We start from the raw sequence: 26,384 nt of genomic DNA, 5'->3' as shown, positions 1-26,384 counted from the left end.
CTTGATCATTATGTAGTGTCCTTCTTTATCTCTTGTAGTCTTCTTTATTTTAAGGTCTATTTTGTCTGATATGAGGATTGCTACTCCAGCTTTCTTTTGCTTCCCATTTGCATGGAATATATTTTTCCATCCTCTCACTTTCAGTCTTTATGTGTCTTTAGGTCTGAAATAGGTTTCTTGTAGACAGCATATATATGGGTCTTGTTTTTGTATCCATCTAGACAGTCTGTGTCTTTTGGTTGGAGCATTTAGTCCATTTACATTTAAAGTAATTATTGATAGATATGTTCCTGTTGCTATTTTCTAACTGTTTGGGGTTGATTTTGTAGATCTTTTTTCTTCTGTTGTATTTCTTGACTAAATGTTTCCCTTCAACATTTGTTGTAAAGCTGGTTTGGTGGTACTGAATTATCTTAACTTTTGGTTGTCCAAAAAGCTTTTTATCTCTCCATCAATTTTGAATGAGATCCATGCTGGGTACAGTAATCTTGGTTGTAGATTTTTCCCTTTCACTACTTTAAATATATCCTGCCATTCCCTTCTGACCTGCAGAGTTTCTGCTGAAAGATCAGCTGTTAAGTCTATGGGGTTTCCCTTGTATGGTGCTTGTTGCTTCTCCCTTGCTGCTTTTAATGTTATTTCTTTGTCTTTGGTCTTTGTTAGTTTGATTAGTATGTGTCTTGGTGTGTTTCTCCTTGGGTTTATCCTGTATGGGACTCTTTGTGCCTCTTGGACTTGACCGACTATTTCCTTTTCCATGTTGGGGAAATTTTAAACTATAATCTCTTCAAAAATTTTCTCATACCATTTCTTCTTCTCTTCTTCTTCTGGGACCCCTATAATTCAAATATTGATGCATTTGATATGGTCCCAGAGGTCTCTGAGATTGTCCTCAGCTCTTTTCATTCTTTTTACTTTATTCTGCTCTTCAAAAGTTATTTCCACTATTTTATCTTCCAGCTTACTGATTCATTCTTCTGCTTCAGATATTCTGCTCTTGTTTCCTTCTAGAGTATTTTTAATTTCAGTAATTGTGTTGTTTGTCTCTGTATGCTTAGTCTTTGTTAATTCATTCTTGCATTTTCTCCATTTTATTTTCAAGGTTTTTGATCATCTTTACTATCATTATTCTGAATTCTTTTTCAGGTAATTTTCCTTTTTCCTTTTCATTTATTTGGACTTCTGTGTTTCTAGTTTGTTCCTTTATTTGTGCAGTATTTCTCTGCCTTTTCTTTTCTTTTTTTTTTATTTAAGTTAAGTGTTTGAGGTCTCCTTTTCCCAGGCTTCAAGGAAAGTTGAATTCTTTCTTGAAGAAGGTTGAATTATTTCTTCCTTTTGGTTTCTCTGCCTTCCTAAGGTTGGTCCAGTAGTTTGTGTGAGCTTCACATACAGTGAGATTTGTGCTGAGTTTTTGTTTGTTTGTTTTTCCTCTAATGGGCAAGGCTGAGTGAGGTGGTACTCCTGTCTGCTGATGATTGGGTTTGTATTTTTATTTAATTCGTTGTTTAGATGAAGTGTCCTGCACAGGGTGCCATTGGTGGTTGGGTGATGCCTGGTCTTGTATTCAAGTGGTTTCCTTTGTGTGAGTTCTCAGTATTTGATACTCCCTAGGGTTAGTTCTCTGTTAGTCTAGGGTCTTGGAGTCAGTGCTCCCACTCCAAAGGCTCAGGGTTTGATCTCTTGTTCATGCTGTAGGGACTGCAGCAAGGGATCAGACATGTCACAATGCGAGGCAGCTCTTAAAGATTCTCCCTGCTCTTGTTGCCGTCACTTCCCAAAGCAGACAGCTGCACTGGTGGCAGTGGCTGAGCCATTAAGAATGCACAGCTGTATTGTAAACACGCCAAAGGTCTAGTTCCCATCCTCGTCCACCCCATGCAGTCCCTACCCTTTCCTCACTCCTCAATAATAATTTTTTTAAAGCCCTGTAATTGTACAGTTTTCTGGTAGTCATCCTAACACTTTGGTGGCCATCATTTCGTTCTTCCTTTCATACAAACATGCTCTAACAAAGCCACAAATACAATTTGTTTTAAACGGGATCTCATTTGTGTTGTGTTATCACAGATGACCTCCCTGCTGTCCTCCCACCTCAGCATCACTGCACAGTGGCCTCCATTAACATGAGCTTACAAGCTAGTGAATTGCATTCTATATTTTCTCCAAGGTATTATAATCACAAACAGATGCATACATGTGTGTACATGCATACACACCTATACAAACACCTTAGATGCCTTTCCTGTGTCTTACGTTTACCACCTAATAACATTCACATTCATGGAAGTATCTCCACAGTACTTGTAATTCTAAGTAATAGCTGCATAATATTCCATGGTATAATCTCACTTTCCCTGGTGGCTCAGATGGTAAGGTGTCTATCTGCAATGCTGGAGACCTGGGTTTGATCCCTGGGTCAGGAAGATCCCCTGGAGAAGGAAATGGCAACCCACTCCAGTATTCTTGCCTGGAAAATCCCATGGATAGAGGAGCCTGGTAGGTTACAGTCCATGGGGTTGCAAAGAATCAGACAAGACTGAGTGACTTTACTATTCCATGATATGTGTATCAAAATTTGCTCATTTCACCTATGGATAATGACACATTTTGTTTCCAATTACTGGCAACGACAAATACTGATTTAGAAAAACCCATTTTATATATAACCATACAGATTGATACATTTTAGTAAACAGAAGCTTAGTAGTGGGATTGCTAATGATTATAAGAATTTAATAGATTCCAGATTGCCTTCCTGGTAATGTTTTTGGCAGCTTTTTATATTTCTCCTAATCTCCATGAATAATGAGCATTATAATCTTATAATTCTTGGTTTTGGTTTGATATTGTTGCTGATATTTTATATTCTTATTTTGATTCAGTTTTGTTAATATGTTTAACTACAATTGCTTTTTCTTACTCCCTCTTGTTCTTTTTTAAACTTTCATTTTAAAATATTTCTAGATCACAGGAAGCTGAAATTTAATACAGAGAGGCTCAGTGTTCCCTTTACCCAGTTCCCCAAAAGTAATATGCTATATCACTATAGAACAACATCAAAGCCAGGAACTGACACTGAAAGAACATGTGTGGATGTACCTCTGTACCATTTTATCACATGTGTAGATTCATGGGACAACTACCACCAGCCATATACTATTCCATCAGCCTCAGACTGCACTCCTTTGCAGTCAAAACTTCCCTCCCTTTCCATAACCACTTTCAACCACTAATCTGATTTCTGTTCTCTTTTGTCATTTCAAAAATATTACCGTCTGAGGTTTGCTTTTTTCACTCAGCATAAATCCAGTGATTTCTGTTGAGTTGTGTGTATCCATTCCTTTTTACTGCTGATTATTATTCCATTGAAGACTTTACCATATTTTCCTTAATCAATTCCCTGTTGAAGGATATTTGGGTCACTTCCAGCTTGAGGCTGTCACAAATAAAGCTCCCATGAAGATTTTTGAAGAGGCTTTTTGGTAAGCAAAGGTATTCATTCCTCTGGGATAAATGCCCCATCAGTGTGACTGCTGAGTTGCATGATATGCGTACGTTTAGTTTTTTTTAAGTGTCAATTTTTTTCCAGCATGGCTGTACCAGTTTACCATATGTAAGAGGCCTGGTTTTCTGCATCCTTGCCAACACTTGAAATGTTTAATGTTTTTCACTTTACCTGTACTGATAATCATGTCGTGATCTCATGACTCTGACAACATTCCACGAGGGCTAGTGCTGTTGAGCTTTTTTCATGTGCTTTTTTCATATAGCTCAGGCTGCCATAACAAAACATCATAGGCTCCAGCTTATAAAATGACAGAAATTTATTTCTCACAGTCCTGGAGGCCAGGAAATCCAAGATTGAGGTGTTAGCAGACTCAGTGTCTGCTGAGAGCTCTCTTCCTAGGTGGCCCTTTTCACTGTAACAGCACAGGGCAGGAGGAAGGGAGCTCTCTGGGACTTCAATGGGCACTAATCCCACTCACTCCAGTATTCTTGCCGGGAGAACCCCAGGGACGGGGAGCCTGGTGGGCTGCCGTCTATGGGGTCGCACAGAGTCGGACACGACTGAAGCGAGTTAGCAGCAGCAGCAGCAGCAATCCCACTCAAGAGGGCTCTGACCTCATGGCCAAATTAACTCCAAAGGCCCCTATGGCTTATATCATCACCTTAGGAGGTTAGGATTTCAACATATTAATTTGGGGGGACACAAATATTCAGTCTATAGGATTTGCCATACCTATGTATCTTCTTAGGTGAAATGTCCATATTTTTGCTCATTCTCTAACTGAATTGTTGATTTTTACAGTGGCATTTTGAGAGTTCTTTTTATGAAATATATTGGACTTACAATGTGTATAAGTTTAACGTGTACAACATGTTGGTTTGACAGAATTGTATATTATAGATTGCATTTTATATTACAATATGATTACCACTGTTAACTAGCATCTCTATCATGTCACCTAATTTTCATTTCTTTTTGTTGTGATAACATTTAAGAACTAATCCCTTAGCAACTTTGCAATTTATAATACAGTATTGCTGACTACAATCACTATGCTGCGTATTAGATCTCCAGGACTTGTTCATATTCTAGTTGCAAGTTTATATCCTTACACAAAATCTCCAAGATTACCCTGCCCCTCAGCCCCTGGTAACCACTATTCTACTCTCTGATTCTACAAATTCAGCTTTTTAGATCTCATATATAAATGATATTGTACAGTGTTTGTATTTCTCTGTCTCATTTATCTCAACATATTGCACTCAAGGTCCATCTGTGTTGTTGGAAATGGCAGGTTGTCCTTTCTCATAACTGAAATATATAACACATCTTCTTCATCCATTCATTCATTGAGGGATGCCTAAATAGAGTATTATGAATAATGCTGTCTTGAATATGGTAGTGCAGACAACTCATTGATATCCTATTACCATTCCCTTTGGCTATGTACCCAGAAATGGGATTGATGAATCTTGGAGTAGTTTTATTTTTAATTCTGTGGTCAACCTTTGTATTATATTTCGTAGTAGCTGAACAAATTTACATTCCCATCAGTAGTGCACAAGGATCCCTTTTCTTCACATCCTCACCAATACTTATCTTCCTGATGAGAGCTATTCTAATAGGTGGGAGGTTATATCTCATTGTGGTTTTGATTTATAGTTCCCTGATGATTAGTAATGTTGAGCATTTTTTCATGTACCTGTTGTCCACTTGTATGTCTTCTTTGGAAAAAAATATGAATTCAGTTTCTTTGCCCATTTTTCAATTAAATTGTTTGGTTCTTTTGTTACTGAGTTGTATGAGTTCTTTGTATATTTTGGATATTAATGTCTTTTCCAATATATGGTTTGCAAATATTTTCTGCTATTTTGTGGATTGCCTTATCATTTAGTTGATTGGGTTTTTTATTTGTTTTTACTGTGAAAAGCTTTTTCATTTGATGTAGCCCACTTGCTGACTTTTACTTTTGTTGCTTATCCTTTTGGTGTGATGCCCAAAAATCATTGCCAAGACCAATGTCAAGGAGCTTCTTCCTTTTTTTCTAGAGGCTTTACTATATTCAGTCTCATGTTTATGTGCTTAATTCATTTCAAGTTAATTTTGTGAGTAGTGTAAGATGGGGTCCAATTTCATTTTTCTACATGTAGTTATTTAGATAAATTTCTTTGTTGAAGTATATCAGGGTAATGCTGGTCTTGTAAAGTGAATTTGTAAGTGTTCTCTCTTCAATTTTTTGAAAAGTTTAAGAAGAATTTGCATTAGTTCTTCTTTAAATGTTTGGTCGAATTCACCAACTCAATGAACGTGAGTTTGAGCAAACTCCAGGAGTTAATAGTGGACAAGGAAGTTTGGCTTGCTGCAGTCCATGGGGGTCACAAAGAGTCAGACACAACTGAGCCACTGAACTGAACTGAGAATTCACTGCTGAGACCATCTGGTTCTGAGCTCTTTTATGTTGTAAAATACATGACTTGGTCTGCTAAGATTTTCTATTTCTTCATGATTCAGTGTTGGTGGATTGTCTGATTCTAGGGATTTATCCATTTTCTCTAGGTATATTCAATTCAGTTGCATATAGCTGTCAATAGTAGTCTCTGATGATCCTTTTTATTTCTATGGTATCACCTGTAATGTCAACTCTTTCATTTCTGATTTTACTTGAGCCTTTGCTCTTTTTATCCTAGTTAGTCTAGCTAAAGGATTGTCAATTTTGTTTATCTTTTCTAAAAACCAACACTTAGTTTCCTTGTCTTTTCTATTGTTTTTCTGGTCTCCATTTCATTTGTTTCTGCTCTGATTTTTGTTGTTTCTTTCCTTCTGATAACTCAGGCTCAATTTGTTGTTCTTCTTTTTCTGGTTCCTTAAAATATGAAATTAAGTTGCTTATTTGAGATTTTTTTTCTTATTGTAGGCATTTATAATTGTAAATTTCCCTCTAAGAACTGCTCTTGCTGCACCCCCTAGGTTTTGGAGTATTATGTTTCCATTTTCATTTCATTCAATATATCTTTATTTCATTTTTTATTTCTTCTTTGACTCACTGATTGTTCAGGACTGTGTCATTCAATTTCCATGTATTTGTGAACTTTCCAGTTTTTCTTCTGTTATTGATTTCTAGTCATACTACTGTCTAGAAATATATCTGGTACTATTTCAATTTTCTTAAATTTGCTAAGATTTTTTTTCTTTGATTTATCATATGATCTATCCTGGAGAATGTTCTATGTGTACTTGAGAGCAATGTGTATTCTGCCGCTGTTATATGAAATGTTATGAATATGTTTGTTTGGTCCATTTGGTCTAAAAGTATAGTTCAGATCCAACATTTTCTTATTGATTTTCTGGATGTCCTATCCATTGTTTTAAGTGGGATATTGGAATCTTCTACAATTATTGTATTATTGTCTGCTTTGCCCTCTGATACGTTTTTCTGATATTGCTTTAATATACTTAGATACTCCAGTGTTGGTGTATTTATATTTATGACTATTATATCTTCTTCATGAATTGAGCTCTTTATCATTATAAAATTATCTTTACCTCATTACAATTTTTAACTTTATTTTGTCTGATATAAGTATAGCTACTCTGCTGTCTTCTGATTTCTACATACATGGAACATATTTTTTCATCCCTTTTCTCTGAGCCTATGTGACCCTAAATCTGATTGGGTCTCTTATAAGCAGCAAAAATTTCTTTCTTTTTTGATCTGTTCAACCACTTTCTGACTCTTGATTAGAGAATTTAATCTATTTCTATTTAGTGTATCTACTGATACTTATTAATCCTATTTTGTTAATTGCTTCCTGGGTGTTTGGTAGTTCCTTTATTACTTTCTGCCTTTCTTTGTGAATGGATGATTTTCCATAATAGTATGCTTTGATTCCCTTCTCTTTACCTTTTTTACATCTACTGTAGGTTTTTGCTCTGAGGTTAACAAGAGGCTTAGATTTTCCTCTGTGCTAATAACAGCTTAAATCATATACAAAACCTCTACCCTTTCATTCCCTGCCTCTTTATGTTTTTGATGCCATAATTTACTTCTAGTTTTTTTAATACTCTTGTCCTTTAACTTTTATATTTGATTTAAATAATTAATACACCACCATATTCCAGTATTAAAGTATTCTTAATTTGACTATAACTTTACCAGTTAAAATGTACTAGTGTGTTGTACATTTTCATGTTTTCATGTTAGTAATTAATATACTTTCATTTAAGCTTGTGAAATTCCTTTCTACATTTCTTATAAGGTAGGTCTAGTAGTGATCAATTCCCTCAGCTTTTGTTTTTCTGGAAGTCTTTATCTCTCCTTTATTTCTGAAGGATAACTTTACTGGATAGAGTATTCTTGGTTGGCAGATTTTTACTCTCAACACTTTGAATATATCATCCCACTCTTTTCTGGCCTTCAAAGATTCTACTGAGAAATCCACTAGTAGCCCTATGAGATTCCCTTGTAAGTTACAAGTTTATTTTCTCTTGATTATTTTAAGATTCTCTCTTTGTGTTTGATTTTTGACAGTTGTATTATAATGTGTCTTGGAGAGGTTCTATTTAACTAGATTTTGTTTGGTAACCTGTAAGTTTCATGAATTAGGTTATCAAAATCTCTCCTCACATTTGGGAAATTCTAAGCCATTATATATTTTATTTTTTAATATTATTTATTTATTTGGCTGCATCTGGACTTAGTCGCAGCATATAGTATCTTTGTTGCGTCATGCAGGATCTTTTTCATTGAGGCACACAGACTCTATTTGTGGTGCGCGGGTCAGTAGTTGCAGTACACAAATTTAGTTGCTCTGCAGCATGTGGGATCTTAGTTCCCCAACAAGAAATCAATCCATGTCTCCTGCATGGCAAGGCAGATTCTTAACTACTGGACCACCAGGGAAGTCCCAGCCAGAATTCTTTTTCTTGTCATTAGAACTTTTAAAATTTACTCTCTTAGCAACTTTCAAATATGCAATACAGTGTTAACTGTAATTGCCATGGTGTATAGTACATGCCTCCCTCCCATGGATCACAGCCTTCTCATGGTGAAGGGGCTTGCATAGCTCAATGAAGCGATAAGCCATGCCATGCAGAGCCACCCGAGATGAATGGGTCATAGTGAATCGTTCTGACAAAACGGGGTCCACTGGAGAAGGAAATGGCTACCCACTCAAATATTCTTTCCTGGAAAACCTTTTGAACAGTATGAAAATGCAAAATAAAAAAATGACACATGAAGATGAGTCCCCCAAGTTGGAAGGTGTCCAGTATGGTACTGGGGAAGAGTAGAGGGAAATTACCAAAAGCTCCAGTAAGAATGAAGTGGCTGGGCCAAAGGAAAAATGATGCTCAGCTGTGGATATGGCTGGTGGGGAAAGTCCAGTGCTGTTAAAAACAATACTGCATAAGAACCTGAAATATTCCATGAAACAAGGTAAATTGAACCTGGTCAATCAGGAGACAACAAGATTGAACATCAACATCTTAGGAATCAGTAAACTAAAATGGACAGGAATGGGTGAATTTAAATCAGATGATCATTATATCTATTACTGTAAGCAAGAATCATTTAGAATAAGTTGAATAGACCTCATAATCAACAAAAGAATTCAAAGCGTAGCACTTAGGTGCAATCTCAAAAATGACAGAATGATCTCATTTCATTTCTAAGGCAAACCATTAAACATCACAGTAATCCAAGTCTATACCTCAATCACTGATGCTGAAAAACCTGAAACTGACAGGTTCTATGAAGTACAACATCTTCTAGAACTAAAACCAAAAAAAGATGTCCTTTCCATCAAAGGGGATTGGAATGCAAAAGTAGGAAGTCAAGAGATATCCAGAATAAGAGGCAAGTTTGGCATTAGAGTACAAAATGAAGCAGGGCAAAGGCTAACAGAGCTTTGTCAAAAGAACACGCTGGTCATAGCAAACACCTTTTTCCAACCTAAGACACGACTCTACACATCGTCATCACCAGATGGACAATACCAAAATCAGATTGATTATGTTCTTTGCAGCCAAAGATGGACCAGCTCTATATAGTCAGTAAAAACAAGACCTGGAACTGACTGTAGCTCAGTTCATGAGCTCCTTATTGTAAAATTCAGACTTAAATTGAAGTAAGTAGGGAAAGGAAATGGCAACCCACTCCAGTGTTCTTGCCTGGAGAATCCCAGGGGCGATGGAGCCTGCTGGGCTGCCATCTATGGGGTCACACAGAGTCGGACACAACTGAAGCGACTTAGCAGCAGCGGCAGCAAGTAGGGAAAACCACTGTGCCATTCAGGTAAGATCTAAATCAAATCTCTTATTTGATACAGTGAAGATGATGAATAGATTCAAGGGATTAGATCTTATAGACAGAGTGCCTGAAGAACTATGGACAAAGGTTTGTAACTTGTACCGGAGGCAGTGACCAAAACCTTTCCAAAGAAAATGAAATGCAACAAGATAAAGCAATTGTCTCAGGAGGCTTTACAAATATCTGAGGAAAGAAGAGAAGTGAAAGGCAAGGAAGAAAGGGAAAGATATACCCAACTGAATGCAGAGTTCCAGAGAATAACAAGGAGAGATAATAAGGCCTTCTTAAATGAATGATGCAAAGAAATAGAGGAAAACTATAGAATGGGAAAGACTAGAGATCTCTTCAAGAAAATTGGAGCTATCAAGGGAACATTTCATGCAAAGATTGACATGACAAAGGGCAGAAATGGTAAGGACCTAACAAAAGCAAAAGAGATTAAGAAGCAGTGGTAATAATACACAGAACTATACAAGAAAGGTCTTAATGACTCAGATAACCACAATGGTGTAGTCACTCCTAGAGGTGGACATCCTAGAGTGTGAAGTCAAGTGGCCTTAGGAAGTCAAGTGGGCCATTGGAAGCATTACTTCAAACAAAGCTAGTGGAGGTGACAGAATTCCAGCTGACTTATTTAAAATCCTAAAAGACAATGCTGTTAAAGTGCTGCACTCAATATGTCAGCAAATTTGGAAATTCAGCGATGGCCACAGGATTGGGCAATGTCAGTTTTCATTGCAATACCAAAGAAGGTCAATGTCAAAGAGTGTTCAAACTATCATACATTTGTACGCCTTTCACATGCTATTATAGGAAGGCCATGCTCAAAATCCTTCAAGCTAGGCTTCAGCAGTACATATTTGAGAACTTCAAGATTTATAAGCTGTTTGAAAGAGGCAGAGGAACCAGAGATCAAATTGCTGACATTCGTTGGATCTGGAGAAAGGAAGACAGTTCTAGGAAAACATCTACTTCTGCTTCATTGACTACACTAAGGCCTTTGGCTGTGTGGATCACAAAAAACTGGAAAGTTCTTAAAGAAATGGGAATACCAGTCCACCTTACCTACCTTCTGAGAAACCTGTATGTGGGTCAAGTAGCAACAGTTAGAACCAGACATGGTACAATTAACTGGTTCAAAATTGGGAAAGGACTACAATGAGTACATTGTCACCCTGCTAATTTAACTTCTATGCAGAGTGCATCATGCAAAATGCTGGGTTGGATGAATCACAAGGTGGAATTAATATTGCCAGGAGAAATATAAACAGCATCAAATATGCATATGATACCACTCAAAGGGCAAAAAGTGAAGAGAAACTAAGGAGCATCTTGATGAGGATAACAGAGGAAAGTGAAAAAGCTTGAAATTCATTACTAAAAATACTAAGATCATGTCATCTGGTCCCATCATTTCATGACAAATAGAGGGGGGGATAGTGGAAACAGTGACAGATTTTCTTTTCTTGGGTTCTGAAATCACTGCAGATAGTGACTGCAGCCATGAAATTAAAAGATGCTTGCTCCTTGGAAGGAAAGCTATGACAAACCTAAGACAGCAGATTAAAAAGCAGAGACATCACTTTGCTAACAAATGTACACATAGTCAAAGGTATGGTTTTTTTTTCAGTAATCATGTGCAGAAGTGAGAGTTGGACAATAAAGAATGCTGAGTGTCAAAGAAGGGATGTTCTCAAATTGTGATACTGGAGAAGACTATTGAGAGTCCCTCAGACTGCAAGGATATCAAACCAGTCAATCCTAAAGGAAATCAATCCTGACTATTCATTGGAAGGTCTGTTGCTGAACCTGAAGCTCCAGTACTTAGACCACCTGATGCAAAGAGTCAACTCATTGGAAAAGACCCTGTTGCTGGGAAAGATTGACGACAAAAGGAGAAGGGTGTGGCAGAGGATGAAATGCTTAGATAGCATCACCAACTCAATGGACATAAACTTGAGCAAACTCTGGAAGATAGTGAAGTAAAGAGGAGCCTTGTGTGCTACAGTCCATCAAGTGGTATAGAGTCAGACACAACTTACTGACTGAACAACAAGGACACCATATTACATCCACAAGACTTAACTATTTTATAACTTGAAGTTTGTACCTTCTAACTCCCTTCAATCCTTTCATGCACCTTCTCATCCCCTACTTCTGGCTACCACCAGTCTTTTCTCTGTATCTATGAGCTTTTGTTTTTAGATTCCACATATAAGTGAGATCATAAAATAAATCATAAATCTTTCTACTTCTGACTTACTTTGAAAGCAGCCTAATGTACTCAAGGACCATCTATGTTGTCACAAATGGCAAGATTTCATTCTATCTTAAAACTGAATAATATTCCATTGTATATATACATTTTCTTTATCCATTCATCTATCAATAACACCTTGGTATCTTAGCTATTGCAAATAACTCTGCAGTTGAACACTGTGGTGCATATGTATCTTTTCAATTACTGATTTCATTTTCTTTGAATATCCAAAGGTGGAATTTCTGGATCAGATGGTAGTTCTACTTTTAATATTTTGAGGAACTTCTATACTGTTTTCTATAGTGGCTGTACAAGTTTACATTTCTACCAACATTGCACATGGGTTCTCTTTTCTCCTCATACTCGCCAACACTTGGTATTTCTTGTCTTTTTGATGATTCTAGCAGGCGTGAGATGATATCTCCTTGTGGTGTGGATGTTCATTTCCCTGATAATTAGGCCTGTTGAGTGTCTTTTCATGTTCCTATTGGCCATTTCTATGGTTTCTTTGGAAAAATGTGTATTCCCACACTCCCGCCCCCATCTGCTTTTTAATTGAATTCTGATGGGTTTTGTTTGTTTTTTGTTTTTGAGCTGTGTAAGCTCTATATATTAATATACTTTAGATATTAACCCCTTATTGGCTATATTATTTGCAAATACTTTCTCACATTGAGTACTGTTGCCTTTTCGTATTGTTGAAGGTTTCCTTTGTTGTGCAGAAACTTTACTGTTTGATGTAATCCCATTTGTAAATTTTTGCTTTTGTTCCTTTGTTTTTGGTGTCAAATCCAAAAAATTCTTCACTATACCCAATGTAAGGAGTTTACTGCCTGTGTTTTCTTCCAGGAATTTTATGGTTTCAGGTTGCACATTCAAGCCTTTAATCCATTTAGGGTTGATTTTTGTGTATGGTAAAAGATAATCTTTTGCATGTGGATGTCTAGTTCCCAGCACCCTTTATTGAAAACTGTCCTCTTCATCATATATTCTTGGCACCATCATATATTCTTGGCCTCTCTGTCATAAATTAGTTGATTATATATGAGTGAGTTTATTTCTGGGTTTTTTCTGTTACACTGATCTATATGTCTGCGTTTATGTCACTACTGTTTTGATTAGAGTACTTCATTATATAGTTTGAAATTAAGAAGCACAATACCTCCAGCTTTGTTCTTCATTCACAAAGAATTGCTTTGCCTATTTGGGCTCTTTTGGGATTCCATACAAAGTTTAGGATTGTTTGTGCTTTTTCTGTGGAAAATGTTATTGGAATTTTGATAGGTATTGCATTGAAACTGTAGATTGCTGTAAGTGGTATGGCCATTTTAACAATACTAGTTCTTCTAATCCATGATCATAAAGCATCTTAACATTTACTTGTGACATTTATCTTCTTTGATTTTGTTCATCAAAGTCTATAATTTTCAGTGAACAAGTATTTTATCTCCTTAGTTATATTATAATGTATTTTTAATTGGAGGATAATTGCTTGTATTGGTTTCTGCTGTACAGCAATGTGAATCAGAAATAAGTATACATTTATCTGCTTTTCTCACTCCCCATCCATCTTACCCCTCTAGGTCATCATAGAGCACTAGGCTGATCCCCCTGAGTTACACAGCAGCTTCCCACTACCTATCCATTTTGTATATGGTAGTGTATATATGTCAATGCTATTCTCTCAATTTGTTCCACCCTTTCCTTCCCCGACTGTGTCCACAAATCCATTCTCTACATCTGGGTCTCTATTCCTTCCCTGAAAGTAAGTTCATCAGTACAATTTTTCTAGATTCCATATATACACATTAATATACAATATTTCCTTTTCTTTTTCTGACTTACTTCACTCTGTATAACACACTTTGGGTTCATCCACCTCACTAGAACTGACTCAGATTTGTTCCTTTTAATGGCTGCATAATATTCCATTGTATATATATATGTCTGTGTGTGTGTATTGGAGAAGGCAATGGCAACCCACTCCAGTACTCTTGCCTGGAAAATCTCATGGATGGAGGAGCCTGGTAGGCTGCAGTCCATGGGGTCACTAAGAGTCGGACACGACTGAGTGACTTCACTTTCACTTTTCATTTTCATGCATTGGAGAAGGAAATGGCAACCCACTCCAGTGTTCTTGCCTGGAGAATCCCAGGGATGGCGGAGCCTGATGGGCTGCCGTCTATGGGGTCGCACAGAGTCAGACACGACTGAAGCGACTTAGCAGCAGCAGCAGCAGCAGTGTGTGTGTGTGTGTGTGTGTGTGTGTGTGTGTGTGTGTATATCTCTCTCTCACAACTTTTTTATCCATTCATCAGTTAGTGAACATCTACATTGCTTCCATGTCCTGGCTATTGTAAATAGTTCTGCAATGAACAGTGAGATACATGTGTCTTTTTGAATTGTTTTCTCAGGATATATGCCCAGTAGTGGAATTGCTGGATAATATGGGGCTTAAAAGTCTGCAGGTCTAGCAAGTTTCTACCTATTGCTGTAAAACCAGCTGATTAAGCTTGGGTTCATGGTCTCTTGCAAGGGGCTGTATTCAGCTCAAGGCCAGACTGCAAGATGTCTTGCTTCCACACTCACTAAGGTAGCTGTTGACAGGCCTCAGATCCATGCTGCCTGTTGACTTGGAGACATCAGTTTCTTGCCACATGAGATTCTCCATGGCCCTATTCACAGTACATCATCTGACTTCTTCCAGAGCAAGGGGTCCATGAGAGGCACCCTCAAATGGAAGCGACAACCTTTACCTAATCTTGGAAATGACATTCCATTCTGCCAAAGTCATTCATTAGAAGTAAGTCCCTAAGTCCAGCCTATATTCAAGAGGAAGGGCTCATACAAGGGCCTTCATCAAGGTGATGAGGTCTTTGGGGCCATCTTAGAAGCTGCCCACCATACTGGATGATGCTGGTGGTTTTACAAATACTGCTCTAATTAATAGCCTCAAAACAAAGACCTTTTTTTACTGAGAAAATCAAAATTCCTTGGTGAGTGAATGGATATATGGCCCTAGTAGCACCCCTAAGGTGGGGAAATGGGGAGGTAGGGGGGCTGTTTTCCATTAAGCTAATGGAAAAAAATAAAGGTGAAATTTTGTACTTAGAGAACCATTCTCCAGTCAGGACTCCCCCTAAAGCCCTATAGCCAAGCTATGAAAATGGTAATGTTCTAAAATTCTCATAAAGCAAAAGTTGAGGATCAATCCATCATTGACAGCATCAGGAGGTCCCAGCCAATAGCTCCGTACAAGCTGGTAGAAGCCTAGGGGATGGTGCATCAGAAAAGTCCGAGTTTCTTTTGTTCGAAAATAAGTGAGCTCATGTCTAGTGGCAATAACCGCGTTCCTGTGGAAGCCTCAGCATGAGGGTAGCTTGGCTTCCTTACAGGCAGCTTTGTGTCATTTGCTCACTGAAAGCCTTAGGAGAACAGCTTCTTTATGTACTGTACATAAAATGCACAACAGAGTCTTGCATAAAGATGTGATCATTAACTTCCATTCCCTTTGCAGAACTTTGAGAATTATAAAAGAGCGTAAGGTGTGGTCCTTGCTTAGTTAAGGAGATGTTATTTCCACCTGTAAAACAACAGGAATTTTTACCACACAGAATCGTGAAAAGGATATGGGATTTAGAATCAGAAGAATACAGCTGACACTTAACAATGCCAGTGTTAATAGCGCCTACCCTCTGCATAGTGGAACATCCAAGTATAACTTAACAGTCAGCCCTCCATACTCACAGTTCCACATCCAGGGATTCAGCCATCCATGGATCCTATACTGCTGTATAGAAAATACTGCTGTATAGAAAATACCGCTGTATAGAGAATTACTATTGAAAATAAACCATGAGTAGATCCATGCAGTTCAAACTCATGTTGTCCAAGGATCAACTGTCTAATGACACACAGAGTTGTGTGCACTTGGGTTATCACTTAAGTTTGCTGAGTTTCTATTACCTTATTTACAGGATATGGATAATATGCCTGTGGCTTCTAGCTAGAGTGAAGTTGAGGAGAGGGAACTAAGTAAAGCACTTTTTAAATTGGTACAAAAAATACACAGTGATTCTTTACCTTGGATGCATATTAGAATCACTTGCCAAGCTTTGAAAAGTCCCAATTCCCAGGGTGTACACCAAAGCCATTCTGTAGTAATTATGCCTCCCCTTCGCCTTCTTTCTCCATGTGTGTGTCTGTGTCTGTGTGTATGCATGAATATACAAAGCCTCTTGAAATAGTTAAGAGAAATTTCACCTTTGTTTCCACCAAAGAGTATACACAAAGTACTTGGTGATGACATTCCAAAGAGGGGACGTGAAGGAGGTGTCCACTAGAGTGGGACTGGGGATGGCCGAAGAAAAGTTTCTGCTCCTTTGATTTGAAAGCACAGAGAGATGGTTGTGCAACGTGAAGCCAAAGTATGCTGTTAGTGTGGACAGATGTTACTCTGCAATTCAGTTAGGGTTCCTGAGTGGATGACAGCAACCCAGACAAAGTGATGGCAGCATAGGTGTCTAAGGAAGGTACAGTGTGCACACGTCTAGTTAATGTCTGTGCTAAGTAAGGAGTAGCAAATGCCTGTGTGTCTCCACTCAAATTCTGTTCTCAGGGGGCATTGTTTGGGCAAGAGCTTTCTGCCGCAACCACTGACCCTTAAAAAATATTTCTAATGAATTACTTTCAAGACAACTTTCAAGACCTAATTCTTTGATCAAGGTGGAAGACTTGATTCTTTGAAATAGTCTTAAAAATAGAACATTTCAACAGAAACAAGGTTTCTTTTGTTTCCAGTCTTCACATTTTCCAAAATTACTGTGAACAAAGTACTTCACTGGAATCTGTATTTTGGGGATTAACCAAAACATAGAAAGAAAGTGAACAGAGAAAGAACACTGTGCTCACTGGACATGTTCTGCTCTCTGTTCTCTAGAGCCACATGCTGTGGGAAGAACAACCAGGCAAGAAGCCCAGTTGCTTCCAGGATCTGAAAGCTTTTCACACTGAGCCAGCTCCGGGGCCATTCTCTACCGCCGAGGTGGGGACATGGATTCTTCCCTTCATTTCTGCAGAAGACGTCCCCCGGGAGACTCCTTCACAACCCAGGAGAATCCCTCAGCACTCATACATCAGTTTAGATGACCTGTGGCTGGAGAAGACGCAGAGGAGGAAGTTGAAGAAGCAGGCCCAGTTTGAAAGGAAGACTCATGCACACAAAGATGGAGTCCAGGTAAGCTGCTCACATGCCATAGTCATCGGACATGACCTGGTACCTCATCTTCCAATGCAGCAGCTTGCCTTTCCTGCCCGCTTTGCACCTCTGCCCTATACAGTCTGCTGGAGAAACACTGTGCAGTGATGTGTCTGAGAGCCACAGAGGCTGTGGCTCCCCCTTCCCGCTCTGCAGTATCCACCCCTGTGCAGGTGATGGAGCAGGACTGGAGAAGGGGAGGCCTGCCCTGAAGCCCCTCCCATAGTAATGACCATTCAGTGAGGGCCCACTCTGTGTCAAACATTGTGTTAGACGCTGGACAGCATTAATTCTAATACCCGCAAAGGTGCATGACATTCTGATACAACCATCTCAGTTAAACAAAATCATATAAAGAGAATTAGATTTTTTCTCTAGAGTGACACCATTATTTTTATATGAAATTGTCAGCTATTTAAAAATAACTTAATAGTTTATAAAGCATACCTTTTACACAATCCCTAACTCTGTTTCTTATTCTTTCCCTTTATAAAATAGCAGTCTTTTATTATCAAGTATTTGTGAAGTACACATCCCTGAGTCTCACATCATCCCTGATATCCACTTTTTTAAAAATTGAGGTGAAATTTACATAACATAAAATGGACCATATTAAAATGTACAATTCAGTGGCATTTAGTAGATTCACAAGATTTTGCAGAACTTACCTTTATCTGGTTCCAAGACATTCTCATCATCTCAGAAAGAAACTTCCTAACTATTAAACAGTCACAACCAATTTCCCCTCCCTAGACCCTGGCAAGCACTAATCTGATTTTCATTCCTATGGATTTATGTATTACCTATAGATATTTCATGTAAATGGAATTATAATATGTCATCTTTTGTACCTGACTTCTTTCACTTAGCATAATATTTCTGAAGTTCTTCTCTGTTGTAGCTTACAGCAGCACTTTGTTCCATCATGTGGATATGTTTGTTTTTGTTATTCATTCATCCATTGATTGGCATTAGGTTGTCTGCACTTTTTGACTGTTTTAAATAGTGCTGTCAGGAACATCTGTGTATAAGCTTTTGCTTGTATACATGTTTTCTATTCTTTTGGATATATACATAGGAGTGGAATTGTTGGGACATGTGGTAATTCCATGATTAACTTTCTGAGGAACTGCTAGACTTTTCCACACAATTTTATATTTCTATCAACAGTGTAGAGGGTTGCAAGTTCTCTACATTCTTCCCAACACTTGTTGCTTCGTGTTGTGTTATTTTGTTTAAATTATACCATCCTAATGGGTCTGAATGGTACGTAATTGTGGTTTGATTTGCATTTTCCTAGTGACTAATGTTGAGTATATTTTCATATATTTATTGGCCATTTGTATGTCTTTTTTTGGAGAACTGTCTATTCAAGTCCTTTGACCATTTTTTAATTGGGTTATTTTTCTTTGTTGTTCAACTGTCAGAGCTCTTTATGTATACAGATACTAGGCCCCATGAAATAAATGATTTACAAATATTTTCTCCCATTTGTAGATTGCCTTTCATTTTCTTGATAGTGTCTACTGTTGCATGCAAGTATTTAATTCTGATGTAATCCAGTTTATCTAGCTTGTCTTTTGTTGCTTGTGAATTTAGTGTAATGCCTAAGAATCCATTGCCAAATCCAAGATCATGAAAGCTTATTTTTATGCTTTCAAGAGCTTTTGTACCTTTTGCTCTTACATTTAAGATTTCTATTCATTTTGAATTAATTTTTGTGGTTTATGTGAGGTAAGGTTACAACTTCAAACTTTTCCATGTGGATATCTTGTTGTCTTAGCACCATTTGTTGAACAGACTATTCTTTTCCTCATTAAATGATCCTGCTGCTACTGCTGCTAAGTTGCTTCAGTCGTGTCCGACTCTATGCGACCCTGTAGATGGCAGCCCACCAGGCTCCTTCCACCCTGGGATTCTCTAGGCAAGAACACTGGAGTGGGTTGCCATTTCCTTCTCCAATGCATGAAAGTGAAAAGTGAAAGTGAAGTATCTCAGTCGTGTCTGACTCCTAGCAACCCCATGGACTGCAGCCTACCAGGCTCCTCTGTCCATGGGATTTTCCAGCCAAGTGTACTGGAGTGGGTTGCCATTGTCTTCTCCAAAATGATCTTGACACTCTTGTATAAAATCAAATGACCTTAGACATATAGGTTTATTCCCAGACTCTCAATTCTATTCTATTGGTCCTTGTATCTGTCCTTTTGCCAGTATCACACTATTTACCATAACTTTCTATTAAGTTTTGAAGTTGGGATGTGTGAATCCTCTTTGTTATTTTGTTGCCTGTTTGCTGTCCCTTGCAATTCCAAATGAATCTTAAGGTCAATTGTTTCATTTCTTGGGGAAAAAAAAATGAAGGTCATTGAGATTTTGGTAAGTTTAAATTGAATCTGTAGATTTCTCTGGAGAGTATTACCTTCTTATATATATATATATCAAATTTTCAAATCTATGAACACAGGGTGTTGTTTTATTTTTTAGGTATTATTTAGTTGCTTTTCACAATGTTTTATAATTTTCACTGTACAAGTCTTGCACATCCTTGGTTAAAATATTTCCTATGTATTTTATTCTTTTTATGATATTGTAAATAGAATTGCTTTCTTAATTTCACTTTGGTATTTGTTCATTGCTAGTGTATAGAAATACAATGGATATTTGTGTATTGATCTTGTACATGCAGATTTGCTGACTTTGTTTATTAACTCTGAGTATCTTTGTGTATTATTTAGAACTTTCTATATATAAGATTAAGATACAGATCCTATACATTTTTTAGAATTTATATCTTTGTATTTAATTTTCTTAGGGAGTTGTAAGCAGCATTGTGTTCTTAATTTTATTTTTCACAAGTTGATTCTTGGTATATTAAAACATTACTGACTTTCGTGTATTTGTACTGTAGCCTGTGACCTTGAAGAATTCATTGATTGGTTCCAGAAAATTTTTTTGAAAGACTCCTTGGGATTTTCTATGTAAAGAGTACTATCTTCTATGGGTGGGGACAATTTTATTTTTCATTTCCTAATTTGCATTATTTTTTCCCATTGACTTATTGCAGTGGCTAGGAATTCCAATATTGTGTTGAATAAGAGTGGGAAAAGAGGATATCCTTGCCTTATTCCCTGTTGTAATAGAATAAATTTCCATTTTTTCACTCTTAAGTATGATGTTAGCTGTAGAACTTCTATAGAATTTTGTTGAGAAATTTCCTCTCTATTCCTAGTTTGCTGAGACTTTTTTTAAAATCATGAATGTGTTAACTTTTTAAAAAGCTTTTTCTGTGTCTACTGATGTGATCATTTTATACTTTTACCTTTAACCTCTTGATGTGGTAGATTATATTAATTTTTTTGTATGTTGAATCAGCCATCTCTACTTGGAATAAATCCCACTTGGTCATGTAGTATATATAGAATATATAATTTTTATAAAGTCTTGTATTAATTTGTTGACATTTCATCCAGATCTTCTGTATCTAAGCTCATAAGAAATATTGAGCTGGAGTTTTCACTTTTGTACTATTTTCCTATAGTTTGGGTATCAGGATAATATGAACCTCACAAAATGAGTTGGAAAGTAATTCTCTTTACCTGTATTCTTAAATAGATTGTTTAAAATTGGTTTTCTTTGCTCTGAATTCTACACTGATATTAATATGACCACTTCTTTTTTGGTTAATGTTTACACATGTCTTTTTTCATCTTTTTATTTCCAACCTGTCATTGATTTGAATTTCTTATAGGCAGCATTGTTGGATCTTTTTATTTTATCCATTCTGCTTATGTTTGTTTTTTAATTGGTATATTTTGACAGTTAACATGTGAAATAATTTTATTAGGGCCTAAGTCTGCCAATGTATTACCTGTTTTCTGTTTCTTCTGTTTCCCAATATTCTTTTCTGTGAGTTACATGAACAGTTTTTAGGATTCCATCATAATTTATTTGTAGTATTTTTGGATATATTGTTCTGTATGGTTTTCATACTGGTTGCTAGAAGAAAACGACCACCCCTCCAGTATCCTTGCCTGGAGAATTCCATGAACAGAGGAGCCTGCCGGGCTCCAGTCCATGGGGTCGCAAAGAATCGGACAAAACTGAGCGACTAACACTACTACATTAAAAGCATTATAAACGTACATAACCTATCACAGTCTACTGTTCTCAACATTTTACCACTTCCAATGACCTTTAGTAATCTTAGTTCCACTGAGGTTCATTTACTATCCCCACTGTGCTGTGCTTAGTCATTCAGTCATGTCCAAATCTTTGCGACCCCATGGACTGTAGCCCACCAGGTTCCTCTGTCCATAGGGATTCTCCAGGCAAGAGTACTGGAGTGGGTTGCCATGCCCTCCTCCAAGATCTTCTCCAGGAGATCTTCCCAACCCCGGGATCGAACCCAGGTCTCCTGCATTGCAGGTGGATTCTTTACCACCTAACCACGAGGGTAGCCCATGAATACTAGAGTGGGTAGCCTATCCTTTCTCCAGAGAATCTTTTCAACCCAGAAATCAAACCAGGGTCTCCTGCATTGCAAGTGGATTTACCAGCTGAGTTACTCACTATTAAAATATAATTCTCTTGTGTTTTCTCTACATACATTTTTTTTTTGAAGTACGATTGATTTAAGTCCAATATTATGTTAGCGTCAAGTACACAACACAGTGATTCAATGGTTTTATAGATTACACTCCATATTTAGTTATTATAAAGTAATGACTATATTTTCTGTACTGTATAATATATCTTTGTTGCTTATTATTTTATACATAGTATTTTGGTACCTCTTAACCTTTTTTTCCCTCTTTCCCCTCCATTCATCCTCTCCCCACTGTTAACCACTGATGTGTTTTCTGTATCTTTGAGTTTTTTGTTTTCGATTCCATATCTAAGTGAAAATATACAGAATCTATCTTTCTCTTTCTGACTTATTTCACTAAGCATAATACCCTCCAGTCCCATCCCCATTGTTGCAAATGGCAAAATTTCATTATTTTTATGGCTATTATTCTGATATATATATTTACCACATCTTCTTTATTCATCTGTTGATGAACACTCAGTTTGCTTTCATACCTTGCCAATTTTAAACAGTACTGATATGAACATTGGGGTGCATATATTTTCTTGATTTTTTTTTGTTTGTTTGTTTTCTTTAGATATACACCCAGTAGTGGAGTTGCTGGATCATAGGGTAGTTTTATTTTTAATTTTTTAAGGAACTTCTGAAAGGTTGTTGCTGACCCATGAAAAGACGCCAGGATTCTTGGCCTCTGGAAGAGAAGAACTCAATCTGGGGCCAGAGACAAGGCTTGATCACTCAGAGCTTTTGTGCAATACAGTTTTATTAAAGTATAAAAGGGATAGAGAAAGCATCTGACACAGACATCATAAGGGGGCAGAAAGAGTACCCCCTCACTAGTGTTAGCAGTTATATACTTTTAATTAGTTTAAATAATTAAATTATATAATTTTAATTAGTTATTGCAGTGAATAAAAAGTATGTCTGGAGGTTGTAAAGACCTTACTTAGACACACTCCCATAATTTACATTTTAAGATAACAGGATTAGCCAGAAGGTTTTTTCCAGAGACTGTGCTCAAGCAGGATACATTATTGTTATATAATCCTAAGGAATATAGAGGAAAAACAAATGTTTGTCCTTCCCTCCTCCTTGAGAATTCCAGACCCCTCTCTCCTTGGGGACCCCTGGACGTCTTATCCACCTACCTCGGAATTGACTCTGTCACTTCCGTGTGGTTTTCCACAATGACTGTACCAGTTTACATTGCCACCAAACCCGTATTACAGTGGCCTTTGCTCCACATCCTCACTGACATTTGTTATTTGCTGTCTTTTTGACAACAGCCATTCTGACAGATGTGAGGGGATATCTCACTGTGGTTTTTTAATTAATTTTTATTGGCGTATAGTTGATTTACAGTGTTGTGTTTATGCTGTGCAGACAAGTGAGTCAGTTATACATACACATGTATCCACTCTTTTTTAGATTCTGTTCCCAAGTAGGTCATTGCAGTGTATTCAGTAACGTTCCCTGTGCTATTCAGTAGGTTCTTATTAGCTCTCTGTTCTATATATGTGTTTGCTTATGCTCAGTCATGTCTGACTCTTTGTGACCCCATGGACTGTAGCCAACCAGGCTCCTGTGCCCGTGGAGTTTTGCAGGCAAGAATACTGGAACGGATTTCCATTTCATATTGCAGGGGATTTTCCTGACCTAGGGATCAAATCCATTTCTCTTGCCCATTCTATATTAGTAGTGTGTATATGTCAGTCCCAGTCTCCCCATTTATCCCTCTCTCTTCTTCCCCCTGATAACCACAAGATTGTTTTCTACACCTCTGACTCAACTTCTGTTTTGTAAATAGGCTCGTTCATACCATTTATTTAGATTCTATGTATAAGCAATATCATATGATACTTGTCTTTGTCTGACTTACTTCACATAGTATGACAAGCTCTAGGTCCATCCATGTTGAAGCAAATGGCATTTTTTAGTTCTTTTATGGCTGAGTAATATTCCATTGTATATATGTACCACATCTTCTTTATGCATTCCTCAGCCAAGGGACATTTAGGTTGCTTCCATGTCCTGGCTATTATAAATGGTGCCTCAGTAAACATTGGGGTGCATGTATCATTTTGAATTATGATTTTCTCCAGATATATGCCCAGGAGTGGGATTGCTGGATCAGATACTGACAAAATGTGGTAAAATGTGGTCCACTGAAGAAGGGAATGGCAAACCGCTTCAGTATTCTTTCGTTGAGAACCCCATGAACAGCATGAAAAGGCAAAAATATAGGACACATAAAGATGAACTCCCCAGGTAGGTAGGCGCCCAGTATGCTACTGAAGATCAGTGGAGAAATAATCCAAAAAAATGAGGAGATGGAGCCAAAGCAAAAACAACACTCAGTGTGCATGTGACTGGTGATGGAAGCAAGGTCTGATGCTGTAAAGAGCAATATTGCATAGGAACCTGGAAAGTTAGGTCCATGAATCAAGGCAAATTGGAAGTGGTCAACCAGGAGATGGCAAGAGTGAATATCAACATTTTAGGAATCAGTGAACCAAAATGGACTGGAATGGATGAATTTAACTCAGATGACAATTGTATCCACTACTGTTGGCAAGAATCCCTTAGAAGAAATGGAGTAGCCATCATAGTCAATAAGAGAGTCTGAGATGCATTACTTGGATTCAGTCTCAAAAAGGACAGAATGATCTCTGTTTATTTCCAAGGCAAACCATTCACTATCACGGTAATCCAGGTCTATGTCCTGACAAATAATGCTGAAGAAGCTGAAGTTGAATGGTTCTATGAAGACCTACAAGATCTTCTAGAACTAACACCCAAAAATGATGTCTTTTTCATTATAGGGCACTGGAATGCAAAAGTAGGAAGTCAAGAAACACCTGGAGTAACAGGCAAATTTGGCCTTGGAGTACAGAATGTAGCAGGGCAAAGGCTAATAGAGTTTTGCCAAGAGAACACACTGGTCATAGCAAACATTCTCTTCCAACAAGACAAGAGAAGACTTTACACATGGACATCACCAGATAGTCAACACTGAAATCAGATTGATTATATTCTTTGCAGCCAAAGATGGAGAAACTCTATACAGTCAGCAAAAACAAGCCCGGGAGCTGACTGTGGCTCAGATCATGAACTCCTTATTGCTAAATTAAGACTTATATTGAAAAAGTAGGGAAAACCACTAGACCATTCAGGTATGACCATACAGTGGAAGTGAGAAATAGATTTAAGGGACAAGATCTGATAGAAAGAGTACCTGATGAACTATGGATGGAGGTTTCTGACATTGTATAGGAGACAGGGAGCAAGACCATCCCAAGAAAAAGAAATGCAAAAAAGCAAAATGTATGTCTGCAGAGGCCTTACAAATAGCTGTGAAAAGAAGAGAAGCAAAAAGCAAAGGATAAAAGGAAAGATATAAGCATCTGAATGCAGAGTTCCAAAGAATAGCAAGGAGAGATAAGAAAGCATTCTTCAGTGATCAGTGCAGAGAATTAAAGGAAAACAATAGAATGGGAAAGACTAGAGATCTCTTTAAGAAATTTAGAGATACCAAGGGAACATTTCATGCAAAGATGGGCTCAATAAAGGAAAGAAATGGTATGTACCTAACAGAAGCAGAGGATATTAAGAAAAGGTGGCAAGAATATTCAGTTGAACTATACAAAAAAGATCTTCACGACTCAGATAATCATAATGGTGTGATCACTCACCAAGAGCCAGACATCCTGGAATGCGAAGTCAAGTGGGCCTTAGGAAGCATCACTACCAACAAAGCTAGTGGAGGTGATGGAATTCCAGCTGAGCTATTTCAAATCCTAAAAGATGATGCTGTGAAAGTGCTGCACTCAGTATGCCAGCAAATTTGGAAAACTCAGCAGTGGCCATAGGACTGGAAAAGATCAGTTTTCATTCCAATCCCAAGAAAGGCAATGCCAAAGATTGCTCAAACTACCGCACAATTGCACTCATCTCGCACGCTAGTGAAGTAATGCTCAAAATTCTCCAAGCCAAGCTTCAACAATAAGTGAACTGTGAACTTCCAGATGTTCAAGTTGGATTTAGAAAAGGAAGAAGAACCAGAGAGCAAATTGCCAACAAGTTAGATCATAGAAACAGCAAGAGAGTTCCAGGAAAATATCTGTTTCTGCTTTATTGACTATGCCAAAGCCTTTGACTGTGTGGATCACAATCAACTGTGGAAAATTCTTCAAGAGATGGGAATACCAGACCACCTGACCTGCCTCTTGAGAAATCTGTATGCAGATCAGGAAGCAACAATTAGAACTGGTTCCAAATAGGAAAAGGAGTACGTCAAGGCTGTATATTGTCACCCTGCTTATTTAACCTATATGCAGAGTACGTCATGAGAAATGCTGGGCTGGATGAAGCATAAGCTGGAATCAAGACTGCCAGGAGAAATATCAATAACCTCAGATATGCAGATCTCCCCTTGTGGCAGAAAGTGAAGAAGAACTAAAGAGT

The 26,384-nt window shown here is 37.6% G+C and overlaps 1 protein-coding gene across 2 annotated transcripts in view; it reads left to right on the top strand.

The window, feature by feature from the left end:
- ARHGEF4 (Rho guanine nucleotide exchange factor 4) overlaps window positions 1-26,384 on the top strand; it is a 326,417-nt gene that overhangs the window by 162,728 nt on the left and 137,305 nt on the right. For both annotated transcript variants that reach the window (XM_005888578.2, XM_070359984.1), the window contains exon 3: window positions 17,015-17,311. In XM_005888578.2, coding sequence (XP_005888640.2) covers window positions 17,015-17,311 — 297 coding nt within the window. The remainder of the gene's footprint in view (window positions 1-17,014; window positions 17,312-26,384) is intronic.

Source organism: Bos mutus, chromosome 2 (genome assembly GCF_027580195.1).
Source record: "Bos mutus isolate GX-2022 chromosome 2, NWIPB_WYAK_1.1, whole genome shotgun sequence".
In the NCBI taxonomy this organism is placed as follows: Eukaryota; Metazoa; Chordata; class Mammalia; order Artiodactyla; family Bovidae; genus Bos; species Bos mutus.
The sequence above is the reverse complement of the archived record's forward strand: the minus strand, read 5'-3'. Positions and strand labels throughout refer to the sequence as shown.